The sequence below is a fragment of the Triturus cristatus genome, chromosome 11 (genome assembly GCF_964204655.1).
Source record: "Triturus cristatus chromosome 11, aTriCri1.1, whole genome shotgun sequence".
Taxonomy (NCBI): domain Eukaryota; kingdom Metazoa; phylum Chordata; class Amphibia; order Caudata; family Salamandridae; genus Triturus; species Triturus cristatus.
Genome location: NC_140594.1, coordinates 1,162,422,763 through 1,162,441,960, shown reverse-complemented (window position 1 = coordinate 1,162,441,960; position 19,198 = coordinate 1,162,422,763). Strand labels below are relative to the sequence as shown.

The 19,198-nt window shown below is 42.1% G+C and overlaps 1 protein-coding gene across 1 annotated transcript in view; it reads left to right on the top strand.

The window, feature by feature from the left end:
* The window catches only part of LOC146788639 (putative cation-transporting ATPase 13A5), a 586,298-nt gene that overhangs the window by 184,960 nt on the left and 382,140 nt on the right, over positions 1 to 19,198 (top strand). The window contains exons 10-11 of the mRNA XM_085635842.1: positions 13,862 to 14,032; positions 16,280 to 16,437. Coding sequence (XP_085491968.1) covers positions 13,862 to 14,032; positions 16,280 to 16,437 — 329 coding nt within the window. The remainder of the gene's footprint in view (positions 1 to 13,861; positions 14,033 to 16,279; positions 16,438 to 19,198) is intronic.

Below are 19,198 nucleotides of genomic sequence, written 5' to 3'. Positions count from 1 at the left end.
CCTAGGACCGGTTTCTGGCATTTCAGCCGTCTTCAGCCAGGCTTGCTTGAATCCAGTGGCAAAGTGAGCAAGGGACTCACGTCTGAGCATACCCTGCCAACTTATGGCGAACAATGCGGTACAAAAGGGGGTGGTGATGGACGGAGCATCAGAACCAATCAAACACTCACACCCAGTCAACAGATCTGGGTTTGATCCATCACCGTTCTTGAGCCCACTCTGCCACCCCAGTTCAGACATGGCCATATGCAAATCAGTCTGACCCTGTGCCTCATGGGAACAGTCCAGCCCGAACTGCCAAGCCATGCCTTCCCTGGACCGGAAACAAGCTTCCTAGGACCGGTTTCTGGCATTTCAGCCGTCTTCAGCCAGGCTTGCTTGAATCCAGTGGCAAAGTGAGCAAGGGACTCACGTCTGAGCATACCCTGCCAACTTATGACGAACAATGCGGTACAAAAGGGGGTGGTGATGGACGGAGCATCAGAACCAATCAAACACTCACACCCAGTCAACAGATCTGGGTTTGATCCATCACCGTTCTTGAGCCCACTCTGCCACCCCAGTTCAGACATGGCCATATGCAAATCAGTCTGACCCTGTGCCTCATGGGAACAGTCCAGCCCGAACTGCCAAGCCATGCCTTCCCTGGACCGGAAACAAGCTTCCTAGGACCGGTTTCTGGCATTTCAGCCGTCTTCAGCCAGGCTTGCTTGAATCCAGTGGCAAAGTGAGCAAGGGACTCACGTCTGAGCATACCCTGCCAACTTATGGCGAACAATGCGGTACAAAAGGGGGTGGTGATGGACGGAGCATCAGAACCAATCAAACACTCACACCCAGTCAACAGATCTGGGTTTGATCCATCACCGTTCTTGAGCCCACTCTGCCACCCCAGTTCAGACATGGCCATATGCAAATCAGTCTGACCCTGTGCCTCATGGGAACAGTCCAGCCCGAACTGCCAAGCCATGCCTTTCCTGGACCGGAAACAAGCTTCCTAGGACCGGTTTCTGGCATTTCAGCCGTCTTCAGCCAGGCTTGCTTGAATCCAGTGGCAAAGTGAGCAAGGGACTCACGTCTGAGCATACCCTGCCAACTTATGGCGAACAATGCGGTACAAAAGGGGGTGGTGATGGACGGAGCATCAGAACCAATCAAACACTCACACCCAGTCAACAGATCTGGGTTTGATCCATCACCGTTCTTGAGCCCACTCTGCCACCCCAGTTCAGACATGGCCATATGCAAATCAGTCTGACCCTGTGCCTCATGGGAACAGTCCAGCCCGAACTGCCAAGCCATGCCTTCCCTGGACCGGAAACAAGCTTCCTAGGACCGGTTTCTGGCATTTCAGCCGTCTTCAGCCAGGCTTGCTTGAATCCAGTGGCAAAGTGAGCAAGGGACTCACATCTGAGCATACCCTTCCAACTTATGGCGAACAATGCGGTACAAAAGGGGGTGGTGATGGACGGAGCATCAGAACCAATCAAACACTCACACCCAGTCAACAGATCTGGGTTTGATCCATCACCGTTCTTGAGCCCACTCTGCCACCCCAGTTCAGACATGGCCATATGCAAATCAGTCTGGCCCTGTGCCTCATGGGAACAGTCCAGCCCGAACTGCCAAGCCATGCCTTCCCTGGACCGGAAACAAGCTTCCTAGGACCGGTTTCTGGCATTTCAGCCGTCTTCAGCCAGGCTTGCTTGAATCCAGTGGCAAAGTGAGCAAGGGACTCACGTCTGAGCATACCCTGCCAACTTATGGCGAACAATGCGGTACAAAAGGGGGTGGTGATGGACGGAGCATCAGAACCAATCAAACACTCACACCCAGTCAACAGATCTGGGTTTGATCCATCACCGTTCTTGAGCCCACTCTGCCACCCCAGTTCAGACATGGCCATATGCAAATCAGTCTGACCCTGTGCCTCATGGGAACAGTCCAGCCCGAACTGCCAAGCCATGCCTTCCCTGGACCGGAAACAAGCTTCCTAGGACCGGTTTCTGGCATTTCAGCCGTCTTCAGCCAGGCTTGCTTGAATCCAGTGGCAAAGTGAGCAAGGGACTCACGTCTGAGCATACCCTGCCAACTTATGGCGAACAATGCGGTACAAAAGGGGGTGGTGATGGACCGAGCATCAGAACCAATCAAACACTCACATCCAGTCAACAGATCTGGGTTTGATCCATCACCGTTCTTGAGCCCACTCTGCCACCCCAGTTCAGACATGGCCATATGCAAATCAGTCTGACCCTGTGCCTCATGGGAACAGTCCAGCCCGAACTGCCAAGCCATGCCTTCCCTGGACCGGAAACAAGCTTCCTAGGACCGGTTTCTGGCATTTCAGCCGTCTTCAGCCAGGCTTGCTTGAATCCAGTGGCAAAGTGAGCAAGGGACTCACGTCTGAGCATACCCTGCCAACTTATGGCGAACAATGCGTTACAAAAGGGGGTGGTGATGGACGGAGCATCAGAACCAATCAAACACTCACACCCAGTCAACAGATCTGGGTTTGATCCATCACCGTTCTTGAGCCCACTCTGCCACCCCCGTTCAGACATGGCCATATGCAAATCAGTCTGACCCTGTGCCTCATGGGAACAGTCCAGCCTGAACTGCCAAGCCATGCCTTCCCTGGACCGGAAACAAGCTTCCTAGGACCGGTTTCTGGCATTTCAGCCGTCTTCAGCCAGGCTTGCTTGAATCCAATGGCAAAGTGAGCAAGGGACTCACGTCTGAGCATACCCTGCCAACTTATGGCGAACAATGCGGTACAAAAGGGGGTGGTGATGGACGGAGCATCAGAACCAATCAAACACTCACACCCAGTCAACAGATCTGGGTTTGATCCATCACCGTTCTTGAGCCCACTCTGCCACCCCAGTTCAGACGTGGGACCCGTGCTCACTACGCCACTGGAGTCAAGCTATCCTGGCTGATGACGGCTGATAGCCAGAAACCGGTCCTAGGATGCTTGATTCTGGTCCAGGGAAGACATGGCTTGGCAGTTCGGGCTGGACTGTTCCCATGAGGCACAGGGTCAAGACTGATTTGCATATGGCCATGTCTGAACTGGGGTGGCGTAGTGGGCAAAAGAACGATGGATTTAACCCAGATCTCTTGACTGGGGGAGAATGTCTGCATTGTCAGCATTCCGTCCATCATTTGTTTGTTGTAACGCTTTTCGCCCTAAGTGGGATGGGTATTCCCAGACGTGGGACCCGTGCTCACTACGCCACTGGAGTCAAGCTATCCTGGCTGATGACAGCTGATAGCCAGAAACCGGTCCTAGGATGCTTGATTCTGGTCCAGGGAAAACATGGCTTGGCAGTTCGGGCTGGACTGTTCCCATGAGGCACAGGGTCAAGACTGATTTGCATATGGCCATGTCTGAACTGGGGTGGCGTAGTGGGCAAAAGAACCGTGGATTTAACCCAGATCTCTTGACTGGGGGAGAATGTCTGCATTGTCAGCATTCCGTCCATCATTTGTTTGTTGTAACGCTTTTCGCCCTAAGTGGGATGGGTATTCCCAGACGTGGGACCTGTGCTCACTACGCCACTGGAGTCAAGCTATCCTGGCTGATGACGGCTGATAGCCAGAAACCGGTCCTAGGATGCTTGATTCTGGTCCAGGGAAGACATGGCTTGGCAGTTCAGGCTGGACTGTTCCCATGAGGCACAGGGTCAAGACTGATTTGCATATGGCCATGTCTGAACTGGGGTGGCGAAAAATCAAACTCGGGAACTGCCCGATTCCGTTCCCATTCCCGATCCGACGGAGGCAGTCTGGTGAAGCTCGTGGGAGGAGCGACCGCCTGGAGCTTAAGTCCTTTCCCGTCCTGTGCAGTCTGCTGTGCCATATCTACCTAAATTTTGGCTTAATTTTGCTCTGCCCCGCCATTTCTCATCCTTCTTTTGTTCCACCCTCCGGGCATCAGCGTTGGCGTTGGGAGAAGTGAGGAGTGAGGAGTGGAGTGAGGAACCGGCCCAGAGTGGCAGTGTGGCCGTGGCTGTTGTGCGGACGTTTAAGTGAGGAGACAGGAGAGGCCACTGGCGGTGCCGCTGCTGCGGGAGTGGGGTGGAGGGAACTTTAAGGGTTTTTGTCCTGTGACACGACTATCTCAAGCGGCGGTGGAATCAGCTGCTGTTGTGGAGCTAAGGCAGTGAGGAGGATCCCTAGCTGGCGGACTGCTGGTACAGACGACCAGAGGAGCCCTGGCCTGTTGCCTGCTGCCTGGCTCATTGTTACACCAAGGATATACCAAGAGCAGAGCCAAGCTGAGGAGTGGAGTGAGGTATTTTACATCTGACGTCTATGTGATTCTGCGCTAATTCTGCTCCTGCTCCTGTTACTCCCATCTAAGGTCTAATCAGTAAGTTGCTGAGCCGCCAGAGTCTGAAAAATAAAAATAAATTATAAATCAATGAATAATTAGTTAAAAGAGGCATGTGCAAATCGACTTTGGCCCGTTGAAGCAAGCTCAGTTTACAGCCCCACTCGGATTTTGGTTTTTAATCAATTATTGAATTAGGTATTTATGTATTTACATAACAAATATCAGTAGTACTGGTGGATTTAGTGTTGAGGTTGTGATCTGGGGGTATTTTACTGGAAGGTGCTTGAAGGAGCCTTTTTGTTCCATTGAAGGTCATGTTTGGCTTTGTCATTTACCCACATAGTTTCCCTAAAGAGGCAAACCTTTCCTCCCCCAGGAGGCTGTACTATGAGGTCGGGAAAGGAGCGGCCACCTTTTCCTCCTATCAAAAGGAAAAGGAAAATACAACAAAAACTAATACTGGACTCATTCAAAATAAAACAGACAGATGACCTACAGCCCCTTAAACCATTTAAGGTCCACACATTTGGGAAATTGGGAAAATCTCCGTCAAAGTTCGACTATATGAAAGATCCAACTGGTGCTATGCTAACAATGCTAACAAACTCATGTGATCTTCAAACACCAATTAAACCATTGAATAGTGAGAAAATTACATCTCCAAAGCACGGAGCAAGTAAGCAAACCCACACCGAGTATGAGGTTGATGCTGAGCGTACTACACAGTTAACTCAAGACCAGCTTAGCCATTGGGGTCAAATAACGGACCTAGAGATGTTAACTATCTCTCATATGGGTTGTTCGCAACAAGAGGATCCAAAGTGCACAATCCCAATGATAGGAGATACTCAGCAATTATTACCAACTAGGCACCCAATGCCAATAGAAGTGCAAGTAAAAATCAGAAAAGTTAATGGAATAGAGGGACCATCTAATCTGGACCAAATAAGTCAACTAGATCAAGAAGCTCCAAATGACTTAAATTGCGGGGTGAAATTTGTAAGGGATGTTAACACCCCATTGAAATTGGATCTTAGTTTGTCTAAAATAAACCCCAAGCAAAAACTGGACCAGTCAAAATGTATTCAAAACAATAGAGTTCAAACTAATAAGGACAAATATAAGAGCAACCAAGAATCTTTGCAGCGTTGGAGTACTCCACATCAAAAAGATATTTTGAATAGTAATGCGCAACTCATTAATTCTTATGACGAGGGTCATGAATTTCAAGGATCACAAAAAGAGGAGTATAAGGATCTATCATTCATAAATGGGCAATATCATAGCCCAGGAACTCAGGTACCAGGAAGTGTAAATACAGGATCAATTTGGGATTTATTTTTCAAAACCTCGCAATTAACCCTGGAAGCCTTAACATACCAATCTAATAAAATGGAGGTCCAAACAGATCTCCTGAGCACTATGGCTTCCTCTGTTGCCGGAATTGAGCAGAAGATAACAATGTTAAACAATTTAATAGTAAGGGCACAGTCCCAGCCAATACCTACATTTGTAGAATGTAGTTGTGCCCCACTAATTAATAAACTATCTACCATTCCGAATATTCTAAAAACAATAATAGACGGTGTAAAAGGTAATTTCTCTACTGTGGGAATCCAACCCACTAAGGTTGACTGCCCTTCTAAAGATATAATAAAAAGTAAGGGCAACGTCTACGTTCTCTCAGGTGATGCTCCTCTCCTTCCGCGTGGCTGCCCTATCCAGATTTTGCAGTCGGGTTTAAATACTTGGGAGTCTTCATAACTTTAGACCCTGTGGCCCGTTATGAGCGGAACTTACTCCCCCCTTTTCAACGACTAAAGGCCGACGTTTCGGGTTGGCGACGGCTTCCGCTTTCGCCGCTCGGACGTGCGGCGTTGTTTAAAATGATGTCGCTACCATGATTCCTGTATGCACTACAAAACACACTTGACGTTATACCGGCCCGCTATTTCCGTGAGGTGGAGAGTTTGCAGAGGCAATTGTTCTGGGACGGGCGATCGCGAATCGCTCTCGCAAAATTGACACTCCCTTGGTATGATGGGGGTATTGCACTCCCCGATATCAAGCGATATTATTGGGCGTCCCAATTGGCAGCGGTGAATCACGGGATGTACGGACCGGCCCTGAACCCGGCGTTTGAGATGGATAAAATGTTATTGCCTGGTGGGGATTACAATACGGCACTTTATTCGAAGTCTCCCGGTGTGCAGTTGACAGGCCCAACAAAGTTAGCAGTACGTGTGTGGCATGCTGCAAATGCTGCAATGGGATGGAAGGACCACCTGACTCGAGCGACTCCGCTGTATGCTTCAGAAAGGCTGGGCTGTTTGTGGAAAACAAAAGGATTTGAGAAATGGGATATGATTGGCATATGTAAGGTGAGTGATTTTTGGGTGAAAGGGAAGTTTAAAACGTTTGAAATGCTGAAAGTGGAATATAAGCTGAATGATAGGGAGTACTTCCGGTATGCTCAGGTCCGCCATGCGTTGTGCTCGTCTTTCCCTGATGTTACTGCTATCCCGGAAAATTCCCTACTGGAGGACAGGGTGCTAGATGGTTACGTGCCTGACAGCACAATCTCCTTGATTTATAAAAAGCTTATAAACGAACGGGCGGGCCTGTTGACCCACCTGAGGGAGGTCTGGGTAGCTGACGGTCTGGAATTAGATGATGAGGACTGGGTATCGGCAGTAGCCTCCCCGAGGGAGGTGGCAATTCCGGCCCGTCTTTGGCTCGTACAACTGAAGATACTCCATAGAGTGTATGTCACTGGACCCCGCCTGATGCGCATGGGTTTTTCCGTGGATGGATTGTGTAAGCGCGGCTGTGGTTTGCTGGGTACTTTCCTTCATGTCATATGGGAATGTCCTGAGGTGGCTCGCTTTTGGAATCGGGTGCATGCGATAATGGAAGAGGTCACACATGCCAAGAGATAATGCCAATGGAAAAAAATAAATACGAGGAAAATAACACCACACAAATGGAAATAAAAAGATTAAAGAGTGAGAGTATCAGTCGGGATGAAACAAATAGAGATTTGTCAAAAATCTGGAAGGATACAAAATTATCACAAGATTGGGGAACCAAAAAGAAGCAGTTACACAATTATCAACAATTACGATCTCAAACTGTTAGTAATCAAAAAGAAAGGCTTATTGAGCATGCTCAAGGTGAGACAAGCGTGCAACAAAGGGAACTAAATAATCCAGATCATAGGGATGGAGAGATGCAGGTAATATTTATGCCGGAATATAAATCTAGGGGTAACAATGATATTCTAAATCATGGAAACATATTAAAATTGTGCAACGCAGTACCCGCATTAAAGAAAATCAAATGTACAGATATAGAATCAATTGAATTTCTCACAATTAAGAACAGTAATCAAGAAACAACATTAGTAACCTGGACTTCATCTACTGCTGCCAGTCTTATTATGCAAGAACATAAACTTTTTCAGAATTGGGGAATAAAAATAACAACTCCCCCTCAACCTTCCTATCCTAGCCCCTTTATCTTACCAAAACTATAAAATTATAATCAGATAAGAACTGAGAATAATAAAAAGCACTCAATATTAAAAAATTCCAAAGGAATGACCAATGGGCATCTGCTAAAATTACTGGAGGAAAAAAAAGGAGACCCACTACTTGACACACTGTCAAAATAGGTTGGCTAACAGCTGCTCTCCACAATGGCATGCACGATTGACACCTCCTAACTGATGTACCTGTAAGAGGCCCAATAACCATGAATGAAAGGATTAGATTATGCTCCTGGAATATAAACGGGGTTCAAGCAAAAATTCAAAATAAACAACTAGATACCCTGGGTAGTTTTCAAATCATCTGTTTACAAGAGACGTGGGCTTTAGTCCCTTTTAGATTAGAAGGGTATAAAGGCTATTACTCATCAGCTAGGAGAACAAGTAACTATGGCAGACCATGTGGGGGTTTGGCCACTTTCATATCAACTGGTCTAAAAATAGAACGTGAAATGGATGTTCAAAGCCAAAAGGATTATTTAATTGTTAAAATACATTACAAGGAACAAAATGTAACTAAAACTCTTGTAATAATTAACATTTACATTCATCCTGATATTAAGAGACGAAGATCAATGGTGAGCAATCTGATAACTATGGCATTGCAGTTACTGGATAACGATATCCAACCAGAACTTATTATTACTGGAGATTATAACATGAATATGCTATGGTCTTACATTAGAGATGTTGATATACAACGGCAAAATTATTTATGGTCAATTCCAAATTTGCCATTAACAAAGGATAAGAAGGAACAAAAGAATGAAATAATAGCCAAGACTCTGGTAAAAGAATTAGAATCTATAGGCCTAAGAGTGCTAAATGGTCGATTTCCTCAAGATTCACCACCTGCATGGACTTTCCAAACTGGGGACCATAGATCCAGAATATACTATACCATAGCATCGTTGAATCTATTCCAAAAAAAATTCTCTTTCCAGATAGAGAGAACAGATATAAGTGACCACGACCTACAATTAATTGAGTTAAATCTAAATGGCCTAAGTTTTGAAAATTATAAGACACTTCCGGGAGAAATAGCGACAGTAAATTATAAGAAACTTTACTGGTCAGATAGTACCTAAGATTCTATTACAAACACTGCACAGGCAATTGCTGATTTTTACTTTGAAGGAGATTATTCGAACGCTGTTGAAAAATGGTCTCTTTTCACTAAAGAATTCATTACCAGTCAATTTGAAAAATATGCTAATAAAGGTCAATGGAGAAATAAATCAGCACGCTCATTGGTGAAAATTTCATTTGAAAGTCATCAATTAAAAAGAGAACGTAACAGAATCTTGAGACTGGTAAAAAAAAATCCAGTTAATTTAGTTTACAGAGTGAAACTTAAAAGGATAAATAAAGAAGTTAGGAAAATGGTCTGGAAGGACAAAATGCAAGAAAAGCAAGTGCTGTGGGCAAAAGCTCTATACTCTTGCAAAAAGAGGAATTCAAGAGACTTCTGGATTTTAGTAAACAAATTAAGTAGATCCAGTACCAAATCTACTTCATCAACAGTGGCTGAATCTGAATGGGTATCGTTTATAGATATGCATTTGAATCCTACCCCCAATATGGTTAAGAATCATACTGAAAGGATTATAAATGGAACTGAAGAAGAAAAGAATAACAACTCAATAGTTATGACAGAAAACTAAGTATGTAAATTAATAAATAATCAGAGATCCAATTGTGCCCCTGGCCCTAATGGAATTCCTGCAGCATTATATAAGAAGGAAGCTTTATACTGGTCGAGTTATTTAACACCAGTTTTTAACCATGCTCTTCAATCAAGAATAGTTCCGGATTCATGGAAGGGATCTATTATTTCACCTATATATAAAAGTGGGGATTGGTCCCTCCCTTCCAATTATAGACTAATCACGCTCCAAGGTATTGAAGCTAAATTATTAGCATCGGTTCTACTTAAGGAATTAACTGACTGGGCTAATGAAAAACATTTAATTCCACCAAACCAATCGGGCTTTGTACAAGGGCAAAGTACAACAACACATGTGATAACACTGGGAATCTTAATGGAGGAATATAAAAATAAAAACCAGCCATTATATTAATGTTTTGTTGATTTCAAACCGACACTCGGACAAGAGTCCGGCTCGGGAATGGATCACGGCTCTCGAGGAAAATTGAAACAACTCAAGGCCTAAAGCAAGGGTGTGTTTTAGCCCCATATTTATTTAACCTATTTCAGATTTCACCCTTGAAATGAATAATGAACTAGCAGACTCACCGAAGCTGGCGGAGAAACAAGTATCGAATTTATTATACGCTGATGACGTCGTTCTGCTAAGCCAAACAAGAATAGGGCTGCAGCGATTAATAAACAAAACATCAATGAATTCAATTGAGAACAAAATGACTATAAACGAAACAAAAACAAATGTAATGGAAGTTAGTAACAAGAAAAGGAAGGACAGTCACTCTAAATGGTATCATCAAAAGCTGGAAGTAGAAAAAGTTCAATGTTACAAATATCTTGGGATACTATTTGATGAGAAAGGATCATTCTCATTTCATAAAAAGGAGGTGAGGAAAAGAGCTAAAAAACTCCAAGGGGCCTTCCGTCTACTTCATAGCTTTTTGGGAGGTCCAACTTATACCCCAATAATAAAAGTTATAAAAGCAAAATTGCTCCCAAGCCTTACATATGGAAGTGAAATACTGTGTGGAACCGATTCTGCATTATTAAATAGTGCTATTACAAACACATTTAAATATCTATTTCGCCTTCCAACTAATGTATCACCTGTTCAAATAAGGCTAGAATTTGGCTTTTGTAATCAACAATATGCAAGAATGGGTCAGTATATTAAGACTTGGAGACAAATTAAAACAAATATTAATAATCCAATATGCACATTCCTGTGGAAGGAAATGGAACAAAATAATAAACTGTCCTTCTATAAATATTTACAAAAAGCACTTGAAGATTTGTCAGCGACTGAAAACTGGGAAATGCCCTTAACAGAACAAAGTTTTAAGAAAATAATAAATAATTCAGTTAAACATTTATCCCTTTTAAAAGATAAAGAACTGTTTATTAAGAGATCTCATGCATGGATGTTGGTCCAGGAATATATAAGTCTTAAGGTCCAACCATACCTAGAAATACCATGGTCTGCACAAACAAAAAAACACATTTATAAAAGCGCGATTTGGCAACTTACCTGGCTTAAACATGCAGTGCCCTGGTTGAGACCATCTAAACCAACTATGTGCAGATTATGCAACTTATGGGAGGAAAGTATTCTACATCTTGTTTGTATTTGTACAAGAATGATGGCGGAAAGGAAAAGATACTTGAAAACCTGCTTTATTGACAGAGGTGTTCGTACCTGCAGACATGCCATGGTAGTCTGTTTTAGACCAACGGACATTCAAATGATTTCCAATTTTACTAAATTTTTAATACTTGCAAAAAAGAAGTTGGATGCTTGTGAGTCGGACACAGGAAATCTGGAAGTCTAAAATTGTTAAAGACTAAATTTAGGACTAAATTTACGATCTCATGCATAAATTACAGAAATATTAATTGACACATTTTATACTATGGTCTGAAAGATGATGGACTGATGTAATGTTTATATACTGTATTTATGTTTAAGAAACCTGTTTTTTTAACTTTTAGAATTCTTTTAAAAATTTGAACAATATTTCTAAACTGTTGCATTTCTGCAATGAAAGTAGTAATTGTAAGATTTTTATTAATTATGCAAATAAAATGTACCTACCTTACCTGCATATTACATCACTCATGACATGGTCAGTGACATCACTCATGGCATCTCTGATGACATCTCAAATGACATCACTGATGACATCATCCTTGTGATAGAGTAGCAGACCTCCTCTCCTCCTAATATAACCTTTGATACACACATTCAAAAATAGAAACTAACATTTTCAAAACAATGAACAGACCAATACCAGTTACAACAACCTATTCAGTAATTGTAAGATCCACATACACATCCACTCATTCACCAACAGTCCTATACAGTCACTCATACATGTACTCACTCATCATATGTAATCATATACACACATAGTCACTCATGCTAATAAAGAATCAAACATCCATTTACTTGCATATACAGTTATACACACACTACCACACTTACTTCTACAGAAACTTACACATACTTAGTCTTTTAAACAATCACTTATAGAAACACATACTTATTCATACAGGAACTCTTTCAATCTTTCACTCTCACATATACTCACTTATATACACCAATAGTCACATATACTAGTTTAAAACGTATGTAGTTACTCATAAAGACACTATTGAGACAGTCATTCACTCACTAACACATCCATGTACACACTCATCCACCCATACAGTCCTGCACACATGCTGTCTTCAACACATACAAACAGTGAGTCACTCATTCATGCACCTATGCACTACGTAATACCCCCCACCGAACCATACACTCAGAGACTCATACTGATACTCAAAAAACCAACTAATAACCTATATAGACACTCATGTAGCTACTCACCAACCCATGAAGCCACTTATACACAAAGTGAGAGACTGATACAGATATTTACATATTTAAACATTACTCACTAAGCCATGTATTCACTAAGATACACTTAATCAGTCAGTTATACAATCAATTTTTCAAAAACAAATCATCCATTTAGACACTTATATACCCATTTATTCTTCCATCGACCTTGAGATATACATATATAAAACACATGTAATTTTCAGCAAAACACACTTTCACTGGATGAGGTCAACAGTGATGTCATCAGTGATGTCATTTGAGATGTCATCAGTGATGTCATGAGTGATGTCACTGACCATGTCCTGAGTGATGTAATTTGTGACGTCATCAGCAGTGCATTGCGGGCGCGCGAGTTATAGTTAGCTGAACTAACTGTAACGGGGGAATTTCAAGGGTTTTGTACGAGTGAAAAGTCCAGCTAACTATAACGCCCCTGAAACCTATGGTTTTTTCAGTGAATATAGATATATATAGATATGGATATATATAGATATATGTAGATATAGATATATAGATATATAGAAATATATCAAAATGTTTGCAGTGCTTTACCTCCTGCTCTGGAACCTTTAGATTTTATTTAGCCTTTTCCCTTATAGGTCCACATCGTGAGTAGTGTGGAACAAAATTCCCATGTTCGCTCTCACAATTATATGATGTCCAATGCTCTAAGAAAATGAGTTTCTGGGTGCCTAATAGGCGGTCACGAATTTCTGGTTGAAAACTTCTTGGCATGTTTACTTTGGGAAAGGGCTGTGCAGCCTAGAGCCCTTTCTGGTCACCACATGACATTCTCCCAAGGCATAGGGTAGCATTTAATGTTCACCTCACCAGGTGACATCTTTCCCTTCCCTCCCTCACCCTGCTTCTAAGAAGAGCCTTGGCAGACATTGACCACTTGCTCCAAAAGGTGCTAATTATGTGCATTAAACTACATTGACTTTGGAATTCTATACTGAATAGAGTAAGAAACTGTGGCAATCTATTCTACATTCCGAGAAGCTAACTCATGATTGTATGAAATTTATTGTGAGTTAATGGCTGGTTCAGGAAATATCAACTATCCAAAATCTCAGCATGGAATCTGGCATTATCTAAATTCGGGCCCACTGTATTTGAAATGTATGTGATTCTTATTTCTTACAACATTAAACCTTATGCAGGCTGATGGTACGCTAAAAGTTTCTCAATGAAATGTAAAGGGTGAAAACTTAGATTTGGTTTTCACCAACACAGAACATGCTGCTAAAAGGTATGCACTGAATCATAAAAAATCTAACAAAATGCCGGGCCACTATAGTGTCTCATTGCCATAGAATATCTTCCAGCAGTTTTGACAAGAAGCCCACAATTGCAGAGTATGGAAGAAAGATGATGTTATGTTCAGTCCTGTGTCTAATATAAACACATTTAAACCTAAAGGTGAGAGCATTCCGGTCACAAAGATCCCCCTGCCGAACGTCAACAACTCTGTTCCATGGAAAATCCACTGTGAAGAGGATTACAAAAAGCATGTCTTATTCTGTGGGACAGAGCTCATACAAACAAAAGCATCGGATATGGAACCTGCAAAAGCAGTTGTTCTTCAGACTGGTGAGTTCATAGAATCCATTACCATTCCTTGTATCATATTGCAATGAAAAACTGTACTTCTGATCGTCACTATACATTTGATTGCGTAAGTTAGAAAAGGTATATTACTGATACTATGGGCAAATGCAAATATGTTTATTATAATTTAAATTAATCTACTCCATTAACGTATGGAACACAGTTTCCTTATTCTTTGGTTATACTTGTAAACTCCTTCCAAGAGACTATATGAGTAAATATTTACTTGAAAACAAGATGAGTCTTTAAAAAACTCTTTTGCCTGAATTTACTTCTCCAGGATCATGACATAAGAATGCAGGACGATTGCTCCCCACTTTCACCTCCTGGAACCCCTGGATCATGGCCTACTTTGCATTGTTTACGCTGTTAATTGACCTTTGAGAAGAAATGTGTTTTTGAGCTATCACAACATAATAACTGAGGGCCAAACTAAGTGAAAATAACAGGGAATAAAACCAACAAAAATTGAAATAGAGAAAATTATAATTCATAAGGAAAAATCTGTACTATGGGCTCGATTATGAGTTTGGCGGTCTTCCTGCCATACTGCAATGGGCCCGAGTACATTGTTGAGTCAGTGATCTCTCGTCTGCCGTATTACAATGTTACCGCTGGCCCAGTGTGGTGTTTCTGATGGCAGGGGACTGGCACGGGACGCGGTCAGCAATATACATTTTTGTTTCACACGTGTCAATGCAGGTGTGTACATTTTGACAAATCTTGGAAACTGTTGAATATCTTTCACTTATTTAGAAGATGGTCAATCTTGTACTGCTTTCACTTTATGTTGACCCATATATATTTTGTGATAAAAAATCTTGAAGATGCCCCCATGAGGAATTTAAGATCAATTGGAAAGTCACAGAGCCAGCATGGTGGTAATTACTCTACCTCTTTCTTACTGAACGCCTCTTTGAAGTCCTTATAAACATCTGGGGTAGGTAAAAGGAAATTTTGTCTTTAACACTCCACAAGTTAAGACCATTTCCTGTTTCCTACCTTGAGGTGGAAAATACTTCATATCATCACACGAGGGAGAGAAAGCAATCTTCTGCACCATCCAAACGAGCTGAGGATTATGCTGGAAAACCCAATAGGTTCCTAAAATCAGTGGGCAGGTGGGGCATCAGGGAGATCAAGGGAGATCAAAACTTATCTTTTCGATATGTTCATGTTCTAGAGGAATCACCAAATCTGTTGTTTCATGACAAACACCTTGCTTGAACAGAACTTTACCATTAATTCCCAAAATGACTTCTGCTTTCTCTGGACTGGACTCTCTGAAGATGGCACAATGTTGACGAGGTGAACTATGACTCAATTACAAGAAGGATAAAACAAAAGACAGTGAGTAGTGAGTAAATATACAGACATTTACATCAAGATGATATATATCAGATATGGAACTACTTACCGATGTGAAATGCTGCATCACTGTAACTAGCCCCCAGCCAAATCAGGACGCTTGTCCAAGAACCGACAATGAAATGCCTGACACTCTTCAAAAAAGTTGAGTCCTAGTCTACGATGTCAAAAGGGGAATTACAGAGCAAGATACAAAAACAGGTTCTAAATATTCAAGGGTAATAGCAGAGGGAAGTCAGGATTCTGTGAACAGGTCCTTAGGTGGTTGGGGCAGCATGCATTGGACACAACTCTGGACGTGTAGACTCCAATGCCCAGTTCTCCATCTTCCCCAAACAGTATACTTCATGACATGTTTATGGTATCTTGTGGAGAAAATGTCACTTGTTCCTTTGAGTCAGGTTGGAACCTCAGTTTACATGTTTTTCCCCTTTTGGTTGGTTATCAGCAGGTACTATGGGAAATTATCCTTCCAATCCTTCCCTACACGAGGCACAGTGTTTCCCCCAATGACAGAAGTTAACACCCTCAAAAGAAACACAAAATTACCACCTGCCAGGCCACATAGTAGACCTTATACCAACCATGAAATTGTACCATTTGTACCATGAAACATGACCAACAGGATTGATGCATTTTCCCAACACTTATTTTAGCCTGTGTGATTTGTCACTTCCTTACACCTGATTTCCACGTTTTCTGTCTGGGAAAGATCAAAGAATGTACTGGGCAACAGAAAAGGGACACACATAAAACATGAGTTAATTTTTTAAAGTACACTTTACCATGTAAAACATTCTCTTAAATAAATTCAACAAAATTCCAAGTGTCATATATATTTGTAATAATATATCTTTTTAGGATTCAATACAGCAAAGGGTGATTTGGTGAGGTCTATTCTCTACTCAAAGCCGATTGATGCCAAATTATACAGAGATGCAGTCAGATTCCTTCTCGGTCTTCTGATATTGTCCCTTATTGGAGTTGTCTATTCAGTGACTGTGCACACAAGGCATGGGGTAAGTGAAATTTCAGATAAACATTGCATCATTCACAACACTTAAAGGTAATTATTTTCCTAATCTTGGTTTGTTCTATCTCTAGTCATCTTGACAGCCAACAACTGTTCGGTTGCTACTCGGATCAATGCCCCATGCTCCTATACCAACAAAATACAAAAAGCATAATACATCCTGTTTCATAACCCAGACAAAGACAAAGCAGGTACCAAATTGAGGGTATCTAATAAATCAATTATTAGTCCATTAACTCACAAATGACTGTTGTCAGTGGCTATCTTTCCGACTGCATAATCCTCTATGTTTATAGGATGAACATTAATATTAATAAGTATAAATCTCATCCCAGCTATAAATCATGCTTACAAAGTGATACATTTTAGGCCCTTCTTACAACCTGGCAGTTCTTGTTCTGACATGACAGAGACTGATTTGAAGTCTGCAGAAGGGATGAGTTCCTTAATCGTCTTTATGAGAAGAGCTTGGAAAGTACAGGATTTATTAACTTACTGGTTGAGTTTGGCCATTTCAAGTTGAGAGTGGTTTGTGTTGCATGTTTGCATCTTGTTTGTGAGATAATGATAATTTTTAGGCCATCTTCATACACGCTTATTCTGCGTCCTGGCCGAAGGCGTTAGTTATGATTTTTGAGAATTTGTTTTGTTTTTCTGTGAGCTCATGTTTAAGATGTGTTTTTAAGTCTCCAAGATTCTATGTTTCAAAGGAACATGTCGCGGTGCAGAATATTTTCAACAAAGTATATTTTTAGCTCCCTGAAGCGATTGAACAGCATAGGGGACAGTATGAATCCTTGAGGGACTCGAAACTCCAAGCACTGGTCTGCAATGTCATATCCCATCACCAATATAAAGTTTTCGAATGGACTAGAAGGAGCTGCTTGATTATGTAGAGAATATGAAGACACAATCATGCTATATCGTTTCAAAGACTACGAAAACAGGCCTTGACAAAGTCAATAGGTCTGGCAGTGGCACACTGGGGAATGATGATTTGTTTTTTACATTTTTTATTTTAAATTAAGGTCACAAAATGAACCCTAGACTGCCATCTAAATGTGTCACCATACATTTCTAATACAAATTATATACATATCAAATGGAAACAATATTCACTGGAGTGTATGTTTTAATAGTGATCTTCTGATCTTCTTTTAAAGAAAAACAAGTCTTTTATTGTGCAGTGCATTTTACAATTCTGTTTGTGAAGCTGAAAAGAAGATCCAATCAACCAACTTTGGGGCTCATTAGGATGGCGGACGGACTTGAGTTTATCCGCCATCCTAGTGTAAACCGGGACCGTCCACAATGGAAGCGGCGGTCCCGCACACCCGATCACGATGCGACCGCCACAATGGCGGTCGGATCTTGATTATGAACATTGCGTCGGGTGCTGCTGAGAGCAGCACCCGCTGCGATGTCAATATGCCTTGTTGTGCATTTCACAGCACTATGTGACAGGCACCACGTAGTGCCGGGAAATGTAGGGGGGGTACCATGAGTACCCCCCAAGTGCACCCTCACCTCCCCCCAAGACAAAGGGGGCCCGCAACAGGCCCCATCACTAATCCCCACCAGCCTTTTAATGCCGGCATATGGCGGCATCGCTGCCATAGAATTGCCGGCTGCAGCGAGCATCATGATTTGGTGGATGGTGCCTGCTAGGCACCGCCACCATTTCTGGCTATGGGGACCGTCCACCAGGCAGTCTGTGAGATTGCTTTTAGTGGACCCGTGGCAGACGGTCTTTGCGTCCACCACGGTCCGATTGCGATTCCCTCTGCCATCGTAATGTGGAGGGGGGAAATTGCGGTACGATAATAGAAGGACCACCACCGCATGGCTGGCAGTGTTGGGCATTCCGCAATCGTAATCGGCCCTTAAGTGTTCAAATTGCAGGTTGTTAAAATGTCACACTGTCATTAAAACACTTTTCTAACATCTTCTTTAAAAAGGAGACAATTGAGAATTCATCCTTAACTGAGCACCAGAATTTCAAGCAAAACCAATAGCCATTTTTAAAGATGTTTTACATAAAAGTGATTAAAAAATCCACCTGTGTGCAGTCACTCAAAGTGAAGGAAGCCACTGGTAAAATGGATTGACTTATTGCCTAATGCAGCATGCTGTAATTGGTAGAAGCAAATGTGAATGACAATTCAACTGGCCACTGGATGAAACCTGCTGACCAAACACCCCTTCGTGTATATATATTGTGTATGATTTTTCTTGAAAATGTATGAAAATAATTAATTGGGATGCATGGTAGTAATAAAGTACACTCATTTGTTAGGTCCGGTCAAAGGTTTCAACAATTTAAACCTCAGCTCAACCCCCTGGTAGGTAGCTATGTCACAGAGTAGACAGGCTAAAATTAGGGGAAACGTGTAAAGAATTTAGAAGAACCAAAAGAGTTAAAAAGTGAAATGACACAGCACAATAAATATCCCACTGCAATTAATGAAAAAGAGAGAAATTACGGATAAGCAAAAGGACACCAAAACAATCAAAATCCACTGAGGGGAACCAGAGATATGAATTTATCAAGATTTAAGTGAAAAATTGCACCAAAAATCAATAAGTGCCAATGAATGTCTCTTGAAGGGGTAGACTGGGACCTTGGCACAATTTCAGGCTGACCCCAAGGGCGTCTGCATCAGAAGCTCCATTTCAGAAAGCAACTGGGTTATATTTTAAAAGAAAAGCATTGATATTTATTCGAAGTCCAAGTGGAGAATGGGACA